Source organism: Martes martes, assembly GCF_963455335.1.
Source record: "Martes martes genome assembly, chromosome: 1".
Classification (NCBI taxonomy): domain Eukaryota; kingdom Metazoa; phylum Chordata; class Mammalia; order Carnivora; family Mustelidae; genus Martes; species Martes martes.
Genome location: NC_137888.1, coordinates 160,278,278 through 160,295,217, shown reverse-complemented (window position 1 = coordinate 160,295,217; position 16,940 = coordinate 160,278,278). Strand labels below are relative to the sequence as shown.

At 46.1% G+C, this 16,940-nt stretch overlaps 1 protein-coding gene across 2 annotated transcripts in view; it reads right to left on the bottom strand.

The window, feature by feature from the left end:
• The window catches only part of EEFSEC (eukaryotic elongation factor, selenocysteine-tRNA specific), a 251,213-nt gene that overhangs the window by 156,056 nt on the left and 78,217 nt on the right, over positions 1–16,940 (bottom strand). For both annotated transcript variants that reach the window (XM_080811411.1, XM_080811412.1), the window contains exon 2: positions 7,270–7,477. In XM_080811411.1, the coding sequence (XP_080667537.1) occupies positions 7,270–7,477 (208 nt within the window). The remainder of the gene's footprint in view (positions 1–7,269; positions 7,478–16,940) is intronic.

Here is a 16,940-nt window from a genome sequence, read left to right as displayed (position 1 = left end):
AAAGCACGTACTAATAAGGTAGGTCTTGCATGAAAGCCAAGTGGTGTAATGCAAACTTTGAAAAGGAGGGGACACTTGTGTAAGTTGTCGGTTTGGAATAGTGAAATTCAAAACGGCTGGTATTTATACTTTAGTTTTCTAACCTGTCAACCCAGACACAAAGCCTTCCCCCCCGCCCCCAGTTACTATGGGAAATCCCTGGTACGGTGCTAAGCACACAGTAGGTGCTCCGCACCTTACGGCTGTGATGGCTGAGTATCTATTATGTGTGTGCCATCGAACGCTCCCTCAGAACGAATGCTGTGAAGCTAAACTTAATCAGCTCAAAAGAAGAGAGACCAACTCAGAAAGATAAAGCGAGTTGCCCAAGACCACACAGCTAGTCCGCCACAGAGCTAGTAGGAAACACACACCTTGTAAGTCAGCTGGGCAGCCGCCCAATCACTTGAGACTTGGCATTCCACTCAACTCCAGGGAGGGAGGCAGGGCCAAGGGAGCCCCGGGTGGGCTCTCAGCAGATGGCCTTGCCTAAAACAGAAATAAGGAAACAGAAAGTGTTTAAAAAGCAGGAGGAAACAGAGGGAGTCTGGGAGAAAGATGCATCAAGGATGCTGTCAGATGATAACATTTAGTGGGAAAATAAACAGAAAAGCCTAGAACACAGAACAGTGTCAATGTTGTGATAACAACTACCTCAAATTATGTACATGTGGGAAAGACTGACAGGGATCCTGGGGAAAGAACACTTTAATTTGATGCACTGGGGAGATTGTGGGTACATTTTTATCTTCTATTTTGATTTCTGTTAACATTGATAAATGCTTATGCAAGAGTAATTTTAAATGCTTTCAGAGATAAAGAAATCACAAAGAAAAACAATCAAAGAGTTTGACTACACAAAAATTAGAAACTTCTGCATGTCAAAAAAAACCAACTAAAATGGAAAGACTTATTTGTAGCAAACATGACAGGCAAAGGGTTAATTAATAACAACATATTTGTTAATCTCAAACACTCCTAAAAATCAAAAGGAAAGCATTAAAAAATCACAAGAGGCAAACAGACAAAATGTATAGGCCTAATTCAAACACACAAAAGCACAACTATTGGGGCGCCTGGGTGGCTCAGTGTGTTGAAGCCTCTGCCTTTAGCTCAGGTCTAATCCCAGGGTTCTGGGATCGAGCCCCACATCAGGCTCTCTGCTCAGCGGGGAGCCTGCTTCCCCCTCTCTCTGCCTGCCTCTCTGCCTACTTGTGATCTCTGTCTGTCAAATAAATAAATAAAATCCTTAAAACAAAACAAAACAAACAAACAAAAAGCACAACTATTTAAAACACTTAAGGAAAAATGTTTAACGTCTCCACTAATTACAGAATTACATATTAAAACAAGAGTAACATACCATTTCTACCCAACTAAGTTTCAAACATATTTTAAAATTAGAAGCCAAAGGTAGCTGTGAATACATCTGTGTGAACAGTGCAAACCCTTTTGGAAAAGAATAACGGAGTGCACAATCACAGGTCTGAAAGGACTCGTGCCCTTCAGTCCAGTAATCTCACACCTTCAATGTCTCAGAACGAAAAAACCCGAAAATGCAGAAAATGTTTAAGGATGGTCAAAGATGTTCACCCCAGGGTTGTTTATTTATAAGAAGAAAACTTACACCAATCTAAAGGGCCTACAATGGAGTGATGCTTACATGAGGAAGGGCTATACAAAATGTTAAGTAATAAAAGCAGAAATCAAAAATGCAAATAGCTCATGATTAAGACTACATGTTTATTTTTTTTAAAGATTTTATTTATTTATTTGACAGACAGAGATCACAAGTAGGCAGAGTGGCAGGCAGAGAGAGGGGGGCAGGAAGCAGGCTCCCCGCTGAGCAGAGAGCCCGACGCGGGGCTCAATCCCAGGACCCTGGGATTATGACCTGAGCTGAAGGCAGAGGCGTTAACCCACTGAGCCACCCAGGCACCCCACAACTACATGTTTAAAAGGAAGAACTGAATTCAGCAAAGTCGCAGGGCATAAGATCAACACACAAAAATCAGTTGTTTCTGAACTCCAGCAGAAAACAATCTGAAAAGGAAACTGAGAAGGCAGCTCCATTTATAATGGCATCTAAAAGAATTAAATACTTGGGAATACACCTAACCAAGGATGTGAAAGACCTATATAATGAAAACTACAAAATACTGATTAGGAAAATTAAAGAAGATCTAAACAAATGGAAAGGCATCACGTTCATGGACTGGAAGACCTAACACTAGATGTTCGTACCACCCAAAGGGATCTACAGATTCAATGAGATCCCTATGAAAATTCCAACAACCATTTTTTGCAGAAAATGGAAAAACAGATTCTCCAATTCGTATAGGAATTGCAAGGGGCCTCAAATAGCCAAAATAATATTGGAAAAGAAGCAGAAAGCTGGAGGACTCAACGTTCTGACTTTGAAACTTACTACAAAGGTAAACAAAGTAGTGTGGTACTAGCATAAGGACAGACACATAGACCAATGGTACAGAACAGAGAACCCAGAAATAAACCCACACATGTATAATCAATTGGTTTTTGACAAGAGTAAAAGGGGAAAGGGCAATCCTTTCAACAGTGCTGGGAAAACTGGATAGCCACATGCAAATAACGAAGTTTGACCCTTAACTTATACTACATATAAACTTATTCCATATATTAAAATTACCACATATAGAAATAGATAAAAGACCTAAACTTAAGAGCTAACACTATAAAAGTCTTAGAAAAAACACTGGGGAAAATCTTCATGACATTGGATTTGGCAACAATTTCATGGATAGGACACCAAAAATATAGGCAACAAAAGAAAAAATAAATATATTGGATTTATCAAAGGTAAAAACTTTTGTGCCTCCAAGGACACCATGAGGAAAGTAAAAAGTCAACTTACAGAATAGAAGAAAACATTTGCAAATTATATATTTGACAAGGGATTGATATCCAGAATATATAAAGATCCCTTACAATTCAACAACAACAAAAACATGATTGAAAAATGGGCAAAGAACCTAAACAGACATTTCTCCAAAGAAGATATCTGAAAGGCCAATTGGTATATGGAAAGATGTTCAACATCACTAGTCGTTAAGAAAATGCAAGTTAAAACCACAATGAGATATCACTTCATACATGTGTTAGAATGGACATTGCCAAAAAGATAAGGGGTTAATGAATGCTGGTGTGGATGTGGAGAAAGGGGAACCCATGGGCACTGTGGATGGGAGTGTAAATTGTGGCAGCCATTATGGAAAATGGTATGGAGGAACATTAAAAAATTAAAAATAGAACTGCCATATGATCCACTTCTGGGAATATATCCGAAGGAAATGAAAACACCAATCTGGAAAGATATCTGCACCCTCATGTTCACTGCAGCATTATTTACAATTGCCAAGACATAGAAACAACCTGAGTGTCTGTCGACGGATGAATGGATAAAGAAGCTGTGGTATCTGTAAATACAGAATGGAATATCATTCATCCGTAAAAAAAACAAGGACATCCCACCACTTGCTACAACACGGATGAACCTCAAAGGCACTATGTTAAGTGAAATAAGTCAGATAGAGAAAGACAAATAGTGTGTGATTTCAACTTATCTGAAGAATCTAAAAACATAAAAACAAAAACACAAAAAAGCAAAACCCAGAAAGAGAGCAGATTTGTGGTCACCAGAAGCCAGGGCAGGGGGGTGGGGGAGAGGGAACTGGAGAAGGTGGTCAAAAGATACACACTTGCAGTTTTAAGATAAACCTGTCCCAGGTACAATGTGATGACTAGAGCTAACACTCCCATGTGATATACAGGAGATGTGCTAAGAGAGGAGGTTCTAGGAGTTCTTGTCATAGGAACATTTTTTTTCCCTTCTTTTCTATTTATTGTATTTTTATGAGAAGATGGATGTTAGCTAAACCTACTGTGATAATCATTTCACAACATATGTAAATCAAACCATCACGGTGTCACAGCTTAAACATATATTCATGTATGTCAATTATTTCTCAATAAAACTGGGGGGACAGCAAAAAGGGGGTTGGGGAAACGAGATACCACTTCATACCCTGTAGGATAACTATTTTAAAAAAAGGGGGGGGAATGACGAGTGTTGGCAAGGATGTGGAAAAATGGAAACCCTCACACACTGCTGGTGGGAATGTTTAATGGTGCAGCCACTGTGGAAAACAGTTTGGTGGCTCCTCAAAAAAGTTAAACATAGAACTACCACGTGACCCAGCAATTCCGCTCCTAGGTATAGACCCAAAGGAAGTGAAAAAGCAGGGACCTGAATAGCTATTTATACACCAATTTCAGACAGCATTATTCACAATAACCAAAAGGAAACAAGCCAAGCGTTTATCCATAGACGAATGGACAAACCTTATTTTGTTTGTAGAATACTATTTGTATTCTTTGTAGAATACTATTCACTAGGAAGGAGTGACATTCTGATACCGGCTACAAGGATGGGCCCTGAAAGCATTACGCTAAGGGAAATAAGCCAGACACAGAAAGCCAAATACAGGATTCCACTTCTGTAAGGTACCTAGGATAAGCAGTCAAAGAAACAGAAAGCAGAATAAAGGCTGCTCGGGGTGGAGGGCAGAGAGGGGTAGGAGGAAAGGAGCAGTTCTTGTTTAACGGGTACAGAGTTTATGCTGGGGATTCTGAAAAAGTTTTCAGCATAGACAGTGGTGATGGGCACACAGCTCTGTGAATGTATTTAATGCCAGTGAATCTGTATATTTGCAAATGGGTAAAATAATAAATATTATGTTATGCAGATTTTACTATAATCTAAGTAATATGGAGAAAAAAGAGGGGTCAATATAAATACACAGTGAAAAGATAGGAATGAAATAAACCCAAATGTCAGCAGCTATTCTGAGAAAAGAAATCTTTGGGTGGCTTCCTCTTTCTTTTAATCATTTTTCTCTATTTTCCAACTTTCTTTCAATTGCTCTTCGGATGGGAAAAAAAATTATGTTTTTAACAGGTTCCATGTTTTCAGGTTTTGATACGTACATAATTCATCAGTCTAGATTTTTTTCTTTTTTAGGTAGAAAGTTTCTTTGCTTTTGGAGCAGCATTTACAAAGGATTTACTTCATAAGGGACCATAAGTAAAGGAAATGGTCATTTAAAATAATCTGAAGTTCTCTGCTGCACGTAGGTGAAAGCTAATGTTCTCTTATAACTTGGCTGGCCCCAGGGCTCCTGAACCTGCTGGCTACAACCTGGCAGGGGGGCAAATCCTTTCCAGTAGGAGTAGTTCTCCCCGCCCTCTGGGCACTGAATGAGGACAGAAGAGGTTTCAGGGGGATAATTTCCCCTGGATGTGTGACTAAGTTCATAATTTGACCTTTAAGCAATAAATTAAAATAGGAATAGTAATTTAAAATGCAAGTCAGAATTTCCCTTAAATTTAACCAATTGAAATAGTTAATATTAATTCACTCTTAATAGTATCCCAAGCCCTTCGCAGAAGGTCTCGTTTATACAGCAAATGATACTGACATTGTACTGGGTTTTTATGCAGGAGTCCAAAGGACCTGTTCTCCCCTTTCTGACAAGTAAATAAAACGGCAGGGAGATCAAATAACTCACTAAAAAGAAGATATAATTTTTTATCTTCCTTTTTACAGTCTCATATCCACTTCCGTTGGGAATAACAAAGTCTGAATTCTTATGCAACACTTATCTAAATGTGTCGATTTTATCGGATTGATGAATTTTGCTAACAAAAGGCAGCGCTAGGAAATCTTTTATGACATATTTGGCCCATTCACAGGCCTGGAGCTTTAATTTAACCAACTTGAGAATTCTGAGGGAGAGCTGCAGGTGTTAGATCTGAAAAAAAAAATCATAAATGGGAAGGCATATCAATCTTTATGACGGGGAAACAAAAACACTCTCTACTTGCTTGCCCTCCACAGGCAGGAGAAGGAGAGGTGGAAGGAGCAGGATATTGTCTCGGGCTGCATAGCAAAGAGGAAGCTTCGCTGTCTCCCAGTGACCGCTATTTAGTATTGATCAAAAGGCGCTGGCCCGCAGAGGAAGAGAGGAATTGATAAAACAATGAGGTTTGCCAACACTCTGTGCTCAACAAGGACATTTTCTCATTTTCTTGACCACATCAGAGTAAGTCACTCCTGCGGCCGCGTGAACGAGCCGGCGGTTCTCTGTCCCACAGTCCCCACTCCCTCCCACTCCCCTGCAACAGTGCCCAGTAGCACTGCTACCTTGCCACCCCCATGGACCATAAGCAGAGTCAATCACTTGACAAGGCCTGTTGCTTCTACTGTTAAAGGTCTCCCCAGTCAGCCTCTCCTCCCTCCACAGCCTGAACACAGACCACACTTCTCTCCCTGGGAACACCACCATACTGCCTCTCCCTGTCTGTTCTCTGCTCCCCCGGATCATCATCACCAACCCATTCTTCCACCTGCCGCCAGCCATCTCTGGATGGGAGAACTTTTAAGCCACTTCCTTGCACAAGCTCTTTAAGGACTCCTTACTTTCTACAACACGAAATCATAAACCCGTTGCCATGAAATACTACGAAGGTCCTTTGTGATTTGTCTTTCCCAGTTTCCCCTCCAACAGCAAAGTCTGCCCATCCATTCATCCAACCATCCATCTAATTTTACAGGTCTCTGTGACAGAAACATCCAGGTATCCACCAAAACCAATGTCCCCCTTTTGATAACCCAGCTGTAGCTAAGCAGATGGTGAGGGGATCCGTTTCCTGGCCTCTCTGACACCAAGGCATGGGTGACATAAGCAGATAGGACTGAGTCCTCCCTCACCCACAGAATCTGTGGGAAGGGTGTGTGCCTCTTCTAGGCCTGGGAATTCCTGATACTCTGGACCCTCCTGCAAACGGTAGTGCCTGAGCCTGGCTACAGCCTGGCTATGCCACCCTACAGTGGAAAGGCAGCAAGATGGAAGAAGCCTGGGTTTCTGAATGCTGTGTAGAGAAGAACCCCCCAACAGGTCACGTTAGGAAATTACCTAGAAAATCAACTTCTAAATTTCCTTATGCTTCTGTATTTTTCGGTCTCTTGCAACAGCATCTTCGCCTTTGCCCTTGATGAGAGTAAGTGCCAGTCAAGATCCCACTCACTAGGACCCACAGCTGACACCTGTGTGCCCAATCTGTGTTAATGAGATGAAGTGTGCCCCAGAACCAGCTTATACGAGCAGACATTCCATTCAGTAACAAACCTACTTGGTGTTCTCCAGGGTCTTCTGCATTTTCTTGGTCATTTTATCAATCGCTGCCTGTCTCTTCCCTTCAGCTAAGAGGTCTGTTTTGTTCAGCACCACGATCAGCTTCTGGCAGGCAATCTGCCCAATCACAAGGCACTCTGCTGACTGGGTCTGCATCCCTTTGGTCACATCGATGACCAGCATCATCAGATCAATGATCTGGGCCCCTGCAAGGAGAAAGAGAAGATAAGGTTAGAAAAGGAAATGGGGGAGAGGACTCTCCAGAAAGTGGCCTGATGTTTGAGGTTAAGCAAAATCAGCCAAATTAAAGTATTAAGACAAAAGTGGGTGGGGTGGGAAAGGAACGACCACCACATAGCTCCTAGCCCCGGCTGCAGGGGAGGGACTCTGACCACCTGATTTCACGGAGTCCTCATGACAAACTACCATGAGGGATGTGTGTCTCACCTCATCTGGAGAGAAGGAAACTGAGGCCCATGAGACACAGCTCACCCAAAGCCCAACAGCCAACATGCAGCAGGGATAGGGAACCCCCAAACCCACCCATTTTACTGCCTCAATCTTCTCATTTTCATTCCATCCTACCTAGGAAAAAATGTCCAAGCAGGAAAAATCTCAGTTGTAGACTTGGCAAATGCCTAGAAATCTGCCTTGCCAAGACAGCAGACAGAAAGACCGGAAAACTCACAGGGGGGTATGGGGTTTGTCTCCTCTGTGGTTCCTGGGTCTTCCCCACATGGGAGCTGGGTTTAGTTATGATCCTCCCACCCATGGCTCCGTTATAGCTACTCACTTCTTTTGTCCTTTCCGTTCTGGGTGGGAAGCTCCTGCTCTTTCAGGGAGGGGAGGGGCAAGCCAAGGTTCAGCTACCTCAACAGTGAATACCATGTATGTAAGTGTGTGTGTGTGTGTTTCTATACATATATGTGTGTGTGCATGTGTACATATATGTGTGTGTTGTGTGTGTGCATTCTACATGACGTATGCATGCCTGGTTGTGAGCATCCCCTAAATACACAGCCACACCTGAGCTGAACAACAGCAGAGGGACAAATTCCAGAGGAGTCCATGAAGGGTTGGGGAGACTAATGAAGGGGATGTGTCCTTTTAAATAGGATGTGAAGTCGTTTTACCAAAAAAAAGTGCTATTTTGGGTATACAGGAATATGCAGATATTTCCTCCTTTGCCCCAGAAGGAACTTTCAGGACCCAATTATCATCATGGTGATACCGAGGAAGCCTGCTCTATGGGTGACCCATGACCCAAGCTCACCCCTGGGAAAGAAGGGAAGGTGTGGAGAGGCAGTCTTTCCTGTTAGCACATTTACCGTGTGCGCTAGTCAACCACCTAGTCTCCACAACCAGTGTTTCAGATGCAGGTGGGACTCAGAGTCCTGGGGCTCCTTGCTCCAGACCAATGGGCACCAAAGGCCACCAGGCACTAGGGAGCCTGGCTCTACTACTGAAGCACTCTTTCCTGGTCACCTCTGACCTGTACTGTTCCTCCAGCATCCCCCAGGAGAAAGAGTAGGTGTCTCGGCTCTAGACAGGCCTCAGAGTGTCCCAGCTATCCTTCCCGCCCCTTTGCTCTGCCCTCCCCAGCCCCTTCTCTACCTCACCCTGTCCCAGGGACACAGCGGAGCTGTGGTCAAAGGGGCCTGGCGGGGCAGGCCAGTGCTCACAGAAGCCAACACTGGCATCTCCCTTATCCTACCAGGCAGTAGGGCCTAGGTCTTGCTACAGCCACAAGGGGGGACGGGGGGATATACTGGTTCCATTACCTACACCTTTTCAATCACTGAGGCCTAAAAACCTCACCACCTGATAAGACCCCATTCATATCTACCAAATCTCTGGGATCCATCTCTATTGTGGCCCCAAACCCCATAATGCACACGTCAGGCCCGCATCAACCGCCCCCTAATGAGAAAAACTTGTCCTTCCCCTGGGACTTGTCCCTGTGAAATCCAAACAGCCTCCCAGAAGAAACTTTCTATAACTATATGGCTGATTCATAACACTGAGCCAGGTTCAATCAGTACAACCTCTATGAAAGTCAATTCAGAAAGAGCTATCAGAATTCACATGGTCTTTGACCCAGTCAACCCCACATACGTGTTCGTGCTTGTTGTTAGGTACAGCTGGGAAACACGCAAATGTCCATCAGCAGGGGACATGTAAAAAAAAAAATACTATTACCTCCATGCAGTAGAATACTAGCCAGCCATGAAAAGGAATGGAGAAGCTCTTTATTTACTACTACAGAACAGTCTCAAAGGGGAAGTGAGTGACAAGAACAAACGGTGAAACAATGTCGTCCATGTCAAAAGGTGGGGAAAGGTGTGTATGTGTGCTGTGAGTGATCACTTCCATATGCATAAAACATGTCTGAAGGAATGCAAAAGAAACAACTAACTTTTGGTTGTCTGTTGGGAGAAGAGCTAGGTGACAGAGATGGCATGGAGTTAGAAGGAGACCTGACTTCATGTTCTTCTGCACCTTTTTTTTTCCATGTTCATCATTTATTTTTTTATATATTTTTTATTAACATACAATGTATTATTAGCCCCAGGGGTACAGGTCTGTGAATCGCCAGATTTACACACTTCACAGCACTCACCATAGCACATACCTTCCCCCATGTCCACAATGCAACCACCCCCTCCCTACCTCCCTCCCTACAGCAACCCTCAGTTTGTTTTGTGAGATTAAGAGTCTCTTATGGTTTGTCTCCCTCCCGATCCCATCTTGTTTCATTTTATCCTTCCCTACCCCAAACCCCCCACTTTGCCTCTCTACTTCCTCATATCAGGGAGATCATATGATAATTATCTTTCTCTGACTGACTTCGCTCAGCATAATACCCTCTAGTTCCATCCACGTCATCTCAAATGGCAAGATTTCATTTCTTTTGAAGGCTGCATAGTATTCCATTGTATATATATATATAGACCACATCTTCTTTATCCATTCATCTGTTGATGGACATCTAGGTTCTTTCCATAGTTTGGCTATTGTGGACATTGCTGCTATAAACATTTGGGTGCACGTGCCTCTTCAGATCACTACATTTGTATCTTTAGGGTAAATACCCAGTAGTGTGATTGCTGGGTCACAGGGTAGCTCTATTTCCAACTTTTTGAGGAACCTTCATGCTGTTTTCCAGAGTGGCTGCACCAGCTTGTATTCCCACCAACAGTGTAGGAGGGCTCCCCCTTCTCCGCATCCTCGCCAGCATCTGTCATTTCCTGACTTGTTAATTTTGGCCATTCTGACTGGCGTGAGGTGGTATCTCATTGTGGTTTTCATTTGTACTTCCCTGATGTTGAGTGATATGGAGCACTTTTTCATGTTGTTCTGCACCTTTTTTTTGAAGATTTTTTTTTTAAGATTTTATTCATTTATTTGACAGGCAGAGATCACAAGTAGGCAGAGAGGAAGGCAGAGAGAGAGGAGGAAGCAGGCTCCCTACGGAGCAGAGAGCCCGATGTGGGGCTCGATCCCAGGACCCTGGGATCATGACCTGAGCCGAAGGCAGAGGCTTTAACCCACTGAGCCACTCAGGCGCCCCTTTGAAGATCTTTTTATCTGAGAGCAAGAGTGTGCATGCACATGAGTGGGGGGAGGGGCAGAAGGACAGAGAGAGAATCTCAAGCAGACTCCCCAAAGAGCATGGAACCTGACTCAGGATTCGATCTCACAACTCTGAGATCATGACCTGACTTGATATCCAGAACCAGATGCTTAAATGACCGAGCCACCTAGGTGCCCTCTTCCATATCTTTAATTTTTTTTTAAGTTTATTATTTATTTGAGAGAGAAAGAGACAGTAAGAGAGGGAACACAAGCAGGGAGGAGGGGTAGAGGGAGAAGCAGGTTTCCCACTGAGCAGGGAGCTCGATGTGGGACCTCAATCCCAGGACCCTGAGGTCGTGACCTGAGCCGAACGAAGGCAGACACCCAACCGACTAAGCCACACAGGAGCCCCATATACCTTTTAATTTTAAATAGAGGCATGTGCAATCCACTCAGAAATAAACAAAATTATGTAAATACACAACTAAAGAAAGAAAGAAAACACTGATCTGTGCTTTTTCCCTGCTAAGAGCCCTCGCTGTCCTCTTACTGAAAGGGAACTCATGGTGTGACTTTGGGCCCCCCTTCTAACTCGCAGTCCAGGTACTCTCCCTGCACTGAGCACCATGGTGCACATCACAGAGGCCTTCCCGGTGCTCTCTGCCCTGCCCCAGGGGCATATGCATACACCTGTGAATACACACACACACACACACACACACACACACACACACAGCCTGAGCCTAGCCCACCCCAGAAGATGTGACCTTTCCTCACGTCCTCCCACCACAAGCAAACCTGTCACCAGTCACAAGGATATGTGGCCATGTGTTGAGGCAAGGTGGCACAAAGCATGCAGGTGAGTGGGAGAAGGAAAGCCCTGGGTTCCCAGCCTGTGAGCCATTCTCTGGGAAGACTGGAGAGCCACCTTCACACAAAATGGTCCCAGCACCCGACCAGCTGACTCCCAACTCTAGTGGGCAAAGCGGTTCCTACAAAGCCAAGGCTACTCTATCCCACGGATGACGTAAGGACTTTTCAAGAGTAATTCCAACTGCCTGGACTCCCTCTAGAATGTAAACATTCTTCCCTACCTAACGCAGACTATCACCGACCCCACTATACAGACGAGGAGTTCGGTGACTGCCCTTGGTCACTTGGCAAGTAGGTGCTAGAGGAGCAATCTGAACGCTGACACCTGTTCCCACCTATGTGCCACATGGCCTGTCCTTCCGCGTGGGGACCCAGCCCCTCTCCAGCCTCTTCTCCCACAGTCCTCACCTACTCCCTGCTTTATACTGAGCATCAAGGCACACCCCACGATTATTCTCACCCTTCCCTGCCCCGCTTTTGCTCCTGCTCCCCTACTCAGACTTCACCTGCCCCCGGCCCTTCCTCCCTGCTGACACCAATGCTCAGAGCTTACAGACCGCAGCCTGGGCTGTCGGTCTGGATTCGCAGCACCCAGCACAAGACCCAGCTCAGGCACAGCCTGGACAATCTTTGTTGGGCTGAACTGAGCGAATGACAGCTCCCCCCATGTCCCGACTCTGTTCTTTCTCAGAGGTTCAGTTCCCTGTTGGTATATAACACTACCCAGGAATGCCTTTGTCTGGGCCCAGTGGCTGGAAAGGGAAGGACTTGTGAATTCCAGGCATTTAGCCGAGCTCACTGATGATGCCCGTTGGGCTCCTGGGGACAGAAATGAAACTGGCCTGTGAGACCCCAGGAAGACAAGTGCAGCCAGGCCCCAAACACTCAGGCTGGTCAGGATTTCCTCTGTGGCCATACTCCAGCATCTACAAGCCGCCTTTGTTGCGAGAGGCACACAGCTCTACTCCAAAAGGCCAGGCTCTCCAGCAGACCTGTCGCAGCGCAGCCAACATCAGGCACTTCTAAGGAGACCAGAGGTCACGGTGACTTGACAGGCCCCACTGAGAACCAGGGGTCAGCAGCAAGCAACTCTGCCCACTGCCCAGCAGCAGCTCTCAGTCACTCCCGCTTCTTCATCAAACTTTTGATCAGACGACAGGAAGTGACATAACTGGCCCGTCTTGTCTTTTTCAAAATCCCCAGTATTGCCACAAAATGAATCAAACAGTGTCGTTCCCAATTCCCACGAACCCAGAGTAGGAAATCATTCTGAGAGGAGAGGGGCACAGCGAGCGAGTGGGCGGGAAACACAAGTCAGGAACTTGCAGCTTACAAATGACCCTCTATATTTTTCCGACTATCAGGGCTTTTCATCTAGTTGTTCTGACTATAGATCCCTTTAAAGGTTTGCAGAATAATTATAACAGGGTTAAAGTTTCTCAGTACTTTAAAAAGTTATAATTTCCAATTCTGTAGATTATACATCTTAATCATTTCAAAAATAAAAAATAAAGAAAAACTTACAAAGGTCAGCATTTAACAAAGTGTAAGTTATCTGTGAAATGTAATTTTCCTTCTAAGACTCCAGAAAAAAAATGTGTGTTCAGAGAAAAATGTTTCAGCTAGAGAAACAGAACATAAAACTTGAAACATTTTAGCAAGCTCAAAATCACATCTTTAACCATAAAATTTGATTTTTTTCATCAAAAGCTATGAACACCCCAAAAAGGAGAAAATAATATAAAATTTAAAATGAAGAGAAATGTATTTTTAACTGGTGACTTACTAAATATTCAATAAACAATGTAAGTATGTTGTCATCAACAATATACAACTCGAGTGGCCATGACTATCTTATTATTATGACCCATGTGTCGAATGCATCAGAACTCCGTGTGCCTCAGCATCCTCACGAGCTTCATGAGCATGAGGATGGGAACGAACCAAGTCAGTGGGCCGCAGTGAAGACTAAAGGACACACCACGTGGGGAGGGCTCAGAACAGCACCTAGGCCATAGGAAATCTCCAATAACGTGAGCAGCTCTGGTTGTTCTTCCTTCTACAACTCCACTCTGGCACGCACATGGTAGTCTACGGATTTGCTTCTCTTCGCTGCACCTCAACTTTGCCGAGTGGTTATCACAGAAGAGAAAACAAAGGCCCAGAGAGGTGAAGTGACCAAGTCAAGGTCAGGAGCAAGGACTCAGTCAGAGCAATGTGAACTTGGGCCCACCGACTTCTTTCTACTGGAGCATCCTGTGGCCCTGAGCGATCCTGTGTCCAGAGTGAAGAGCTCGCTCTGTATGTGGTTGGGGACACATGTGCATGCCCCTGTGGGTGTAGGAAAACAGCAGGGCAGGGGTCCGAAGTGCCCCTTGGGGCCCAGGGCAGGAGGAGGAGCTGCAGCTCTACAATCCAAAGGTGCTGTCATTATTGCTTTTGTTTGAATTCATTTATTTAACGTATTGCTTGTTTCTCCATTTTATGGGCAAGAAGACTGAGGCTCAGGCAGGTTAAATAACTTGCCCCAAGCTGTCCAGCTACGATGAAAACCCACTACTGGATTGACACCAATACAGGCTCACCTGCCCTGGCCCCGAGGCTCTGCCGGGAGGGGTCAAGACTTCCATCACATGGCGGCCACTTGGCCCCCTTATGGAGAGTCCACTCAGGTGTGTGTCCATTTTGTGCATCTCAGTTTTCCTCCCTTTGCATACTGTCCCCAAAGTACAGTGACCTGGATTTCCCCCTCTCAGATTCCTACTGGCACAATAGAGTGTACATCGGTATCCTGGGGATGTCTGTCCTGTCCTCCTTAGCACAGAATCAGAGGGTCTGGAAGTGGAGGGGGCTTAGCAAAGAAGGTCAATGTCCAGGTGGGGAGCCAAGGGCCACGTGTGGGAGGAAGAGGTGAGAGCAGGACTTGGAGGCACCCAACCAGGCATTCAAACCACAGCCCCACTGGGCGGCCTCCACTTCCTCGTCTGTAAGTCAGAATCTAAACAAAGATGCCCACTGCAAGAGGCTGGCGGGGGACTCAAAGGGGTAAGGCCAGCAGAGTCCTCACTAAGCAGAGCTGCATTTAGGGCTGTCAGTGGTGGGCCAAGCTCTCGGCCCAGCCTCACATTCAGAGTCGCACTGCTCCCACCTATCTAGGAGCCCCCCACTCCCCGGCAAACACATGTGGACAAAGGAGTGAGGTTACCGACCGATGTGGGGTATGGAGAAGGAAGAGCCTGCCAAGTGGTCAGGTGTGGGGCCCCCATGGCCTCCGTGGGCCTAGCACCCACCTGGGTACAGGCGGCATGTCTGACTTGCACACACTGTCTGCCAGCCCCTCTCCTCACCCTCCCTACCTCTCTCCAGGACTTGCCTCTCTCACTGGAGTCACACATTGGCAATGTCCCATGCCACTACACAATTGCCATGGTCACTCCACTCACTGTAGGATGTGCCAGGTGTCCAACAGACTGGAGGCGCTGGCCAGGCCCAGCCCCTCCTGTGCAGGACCACAAAGCCCAAGGAGGTCCCAGTCACAGGAGGAGGCTCCAATGCCCGTGACCCTTGTTCCTCCCAGATGATCATTTTCATGAACATCTTCAGACAAAGGGAAGTTTCTTAACACTATTTACCCTCTCTGAGCTCTAGTTCCTCATCTGTAAAACAAGTACCATAACTCCATTTTGATTCCTATGGACCTGGTGGAAAATCTGACACGGAGGTCGGAGGCAGCCCAGACGGATGGCATACTTGCAAGTGGGGCACGTGAGCAAAAGAATCCTTAGTGGGGGGTGCTGCCCTTTAGTGGGAGGAAAGCAGCAGCGGCCTGGAAGCCCACCTGCAGTGCCCTGGCAGGCACCAGAGAGATGCAGGGCAGGGAGGAGGGAGTCTGAGCGGCCAGTCCCCAAGCGCAGGCACCGCCTCCCCCCTGCCAGCTTCGTAGCCTCAGGCAGACAGACCTCCTGACCTATCGGAGTCTGGGATTCCTCCCCTGTAGCCTGCCAACCCAGAGACTAACATCTTAAGAGGCAAGGGCCTGCAAAGCATGGGGCACATACTAAGGGCTCAGTAAACACAAGCTGCTATCATATCAGTACTTGTATCATGATTCCCGGCACTAGAAAAAGCTCCAAAGGGACCATCTCCTTCCTGCAAAGGCCCCATGCCCTTTAAAGGCTGAGAACAACAGAGAATATTAACAGCAGCATGGAACAAACACTACGAATACCTGCCCCAATCCAGCAGTATCCACAAGGCGCCTCACAGGGGGCACTGGTGAGTGCCAGCCAATAGCCGTGAGCCCTGTGCCCGCCACTGGGCTGGAAGTCCTTATTGTTCTAACCCAGCCTGCAAAGGTAGGGTCCTCCATGAACATCCTGCCAAATTCCACCAGACCAGCAGGGAGACACCCAAGCAGAAGAACCTGGGCAGGTAGGACTGGACATCTTCAATAAGTCATCAAGGTCCCACACATTAACAACCCTCCCTGTCCCCAAACTCCCTACTGCCTCATACCCTGGCATTTATGCCACCTGCCAGCTCCTAACAGGCACATGAGCTCACAAGCCCCACTTGATGTGTGTTTGCTCTGCCCTAACCAAAGCCCACGAGGAGGAGACTGTCCCATTTTATTACAGAGAAATCTGAGGTCTCATCACATCACAGTAAACAGGAGAGGCAGGGCTAGAACCCAGGGCTGACTAACTTAAAAATATCTTCCTTTTCTACTGCCAGCTGCCTCTTGGCCATTGCTGCATCTCCTGGGAATTCTCCAGCATCATGAAGAGCAAGCGGGAAAGGCCCTAAGGATGGGAGGAGGAAGGAGAGCTAAAAAGGTGTAAAGGCAAGCCGCCAGTGTCCTCGTCCTCGAGGATGAGGACACATCCCAAACCAGAGGCACGGTCCTCCAGGAGGCAGCGAAAGGAGGCATTCATCAGCACCTAAAGAAACCCGGGAGGAGAACAATGGGAGTGATGTTAGCAGTGGAAGAACAGGGGAAACAACAAAGAGAGCCCGTGTAAGAGACCAAGGAAACAAATACACAGCTGCCGACAAGACAGCAGACAAATAGAGGTGCTGGGCCCCCCGCCAAAAGGAAGAAAAGCCAAAGAACAATAAACGCTGGCGACTGGTGGCAAAACCCCCACAGAGCTGAGGGAGGGCAATGGTGTGGATAGAGATTCGCAGGCTGTGAGATCGAGATTGGGGTGAGTAGCCTTC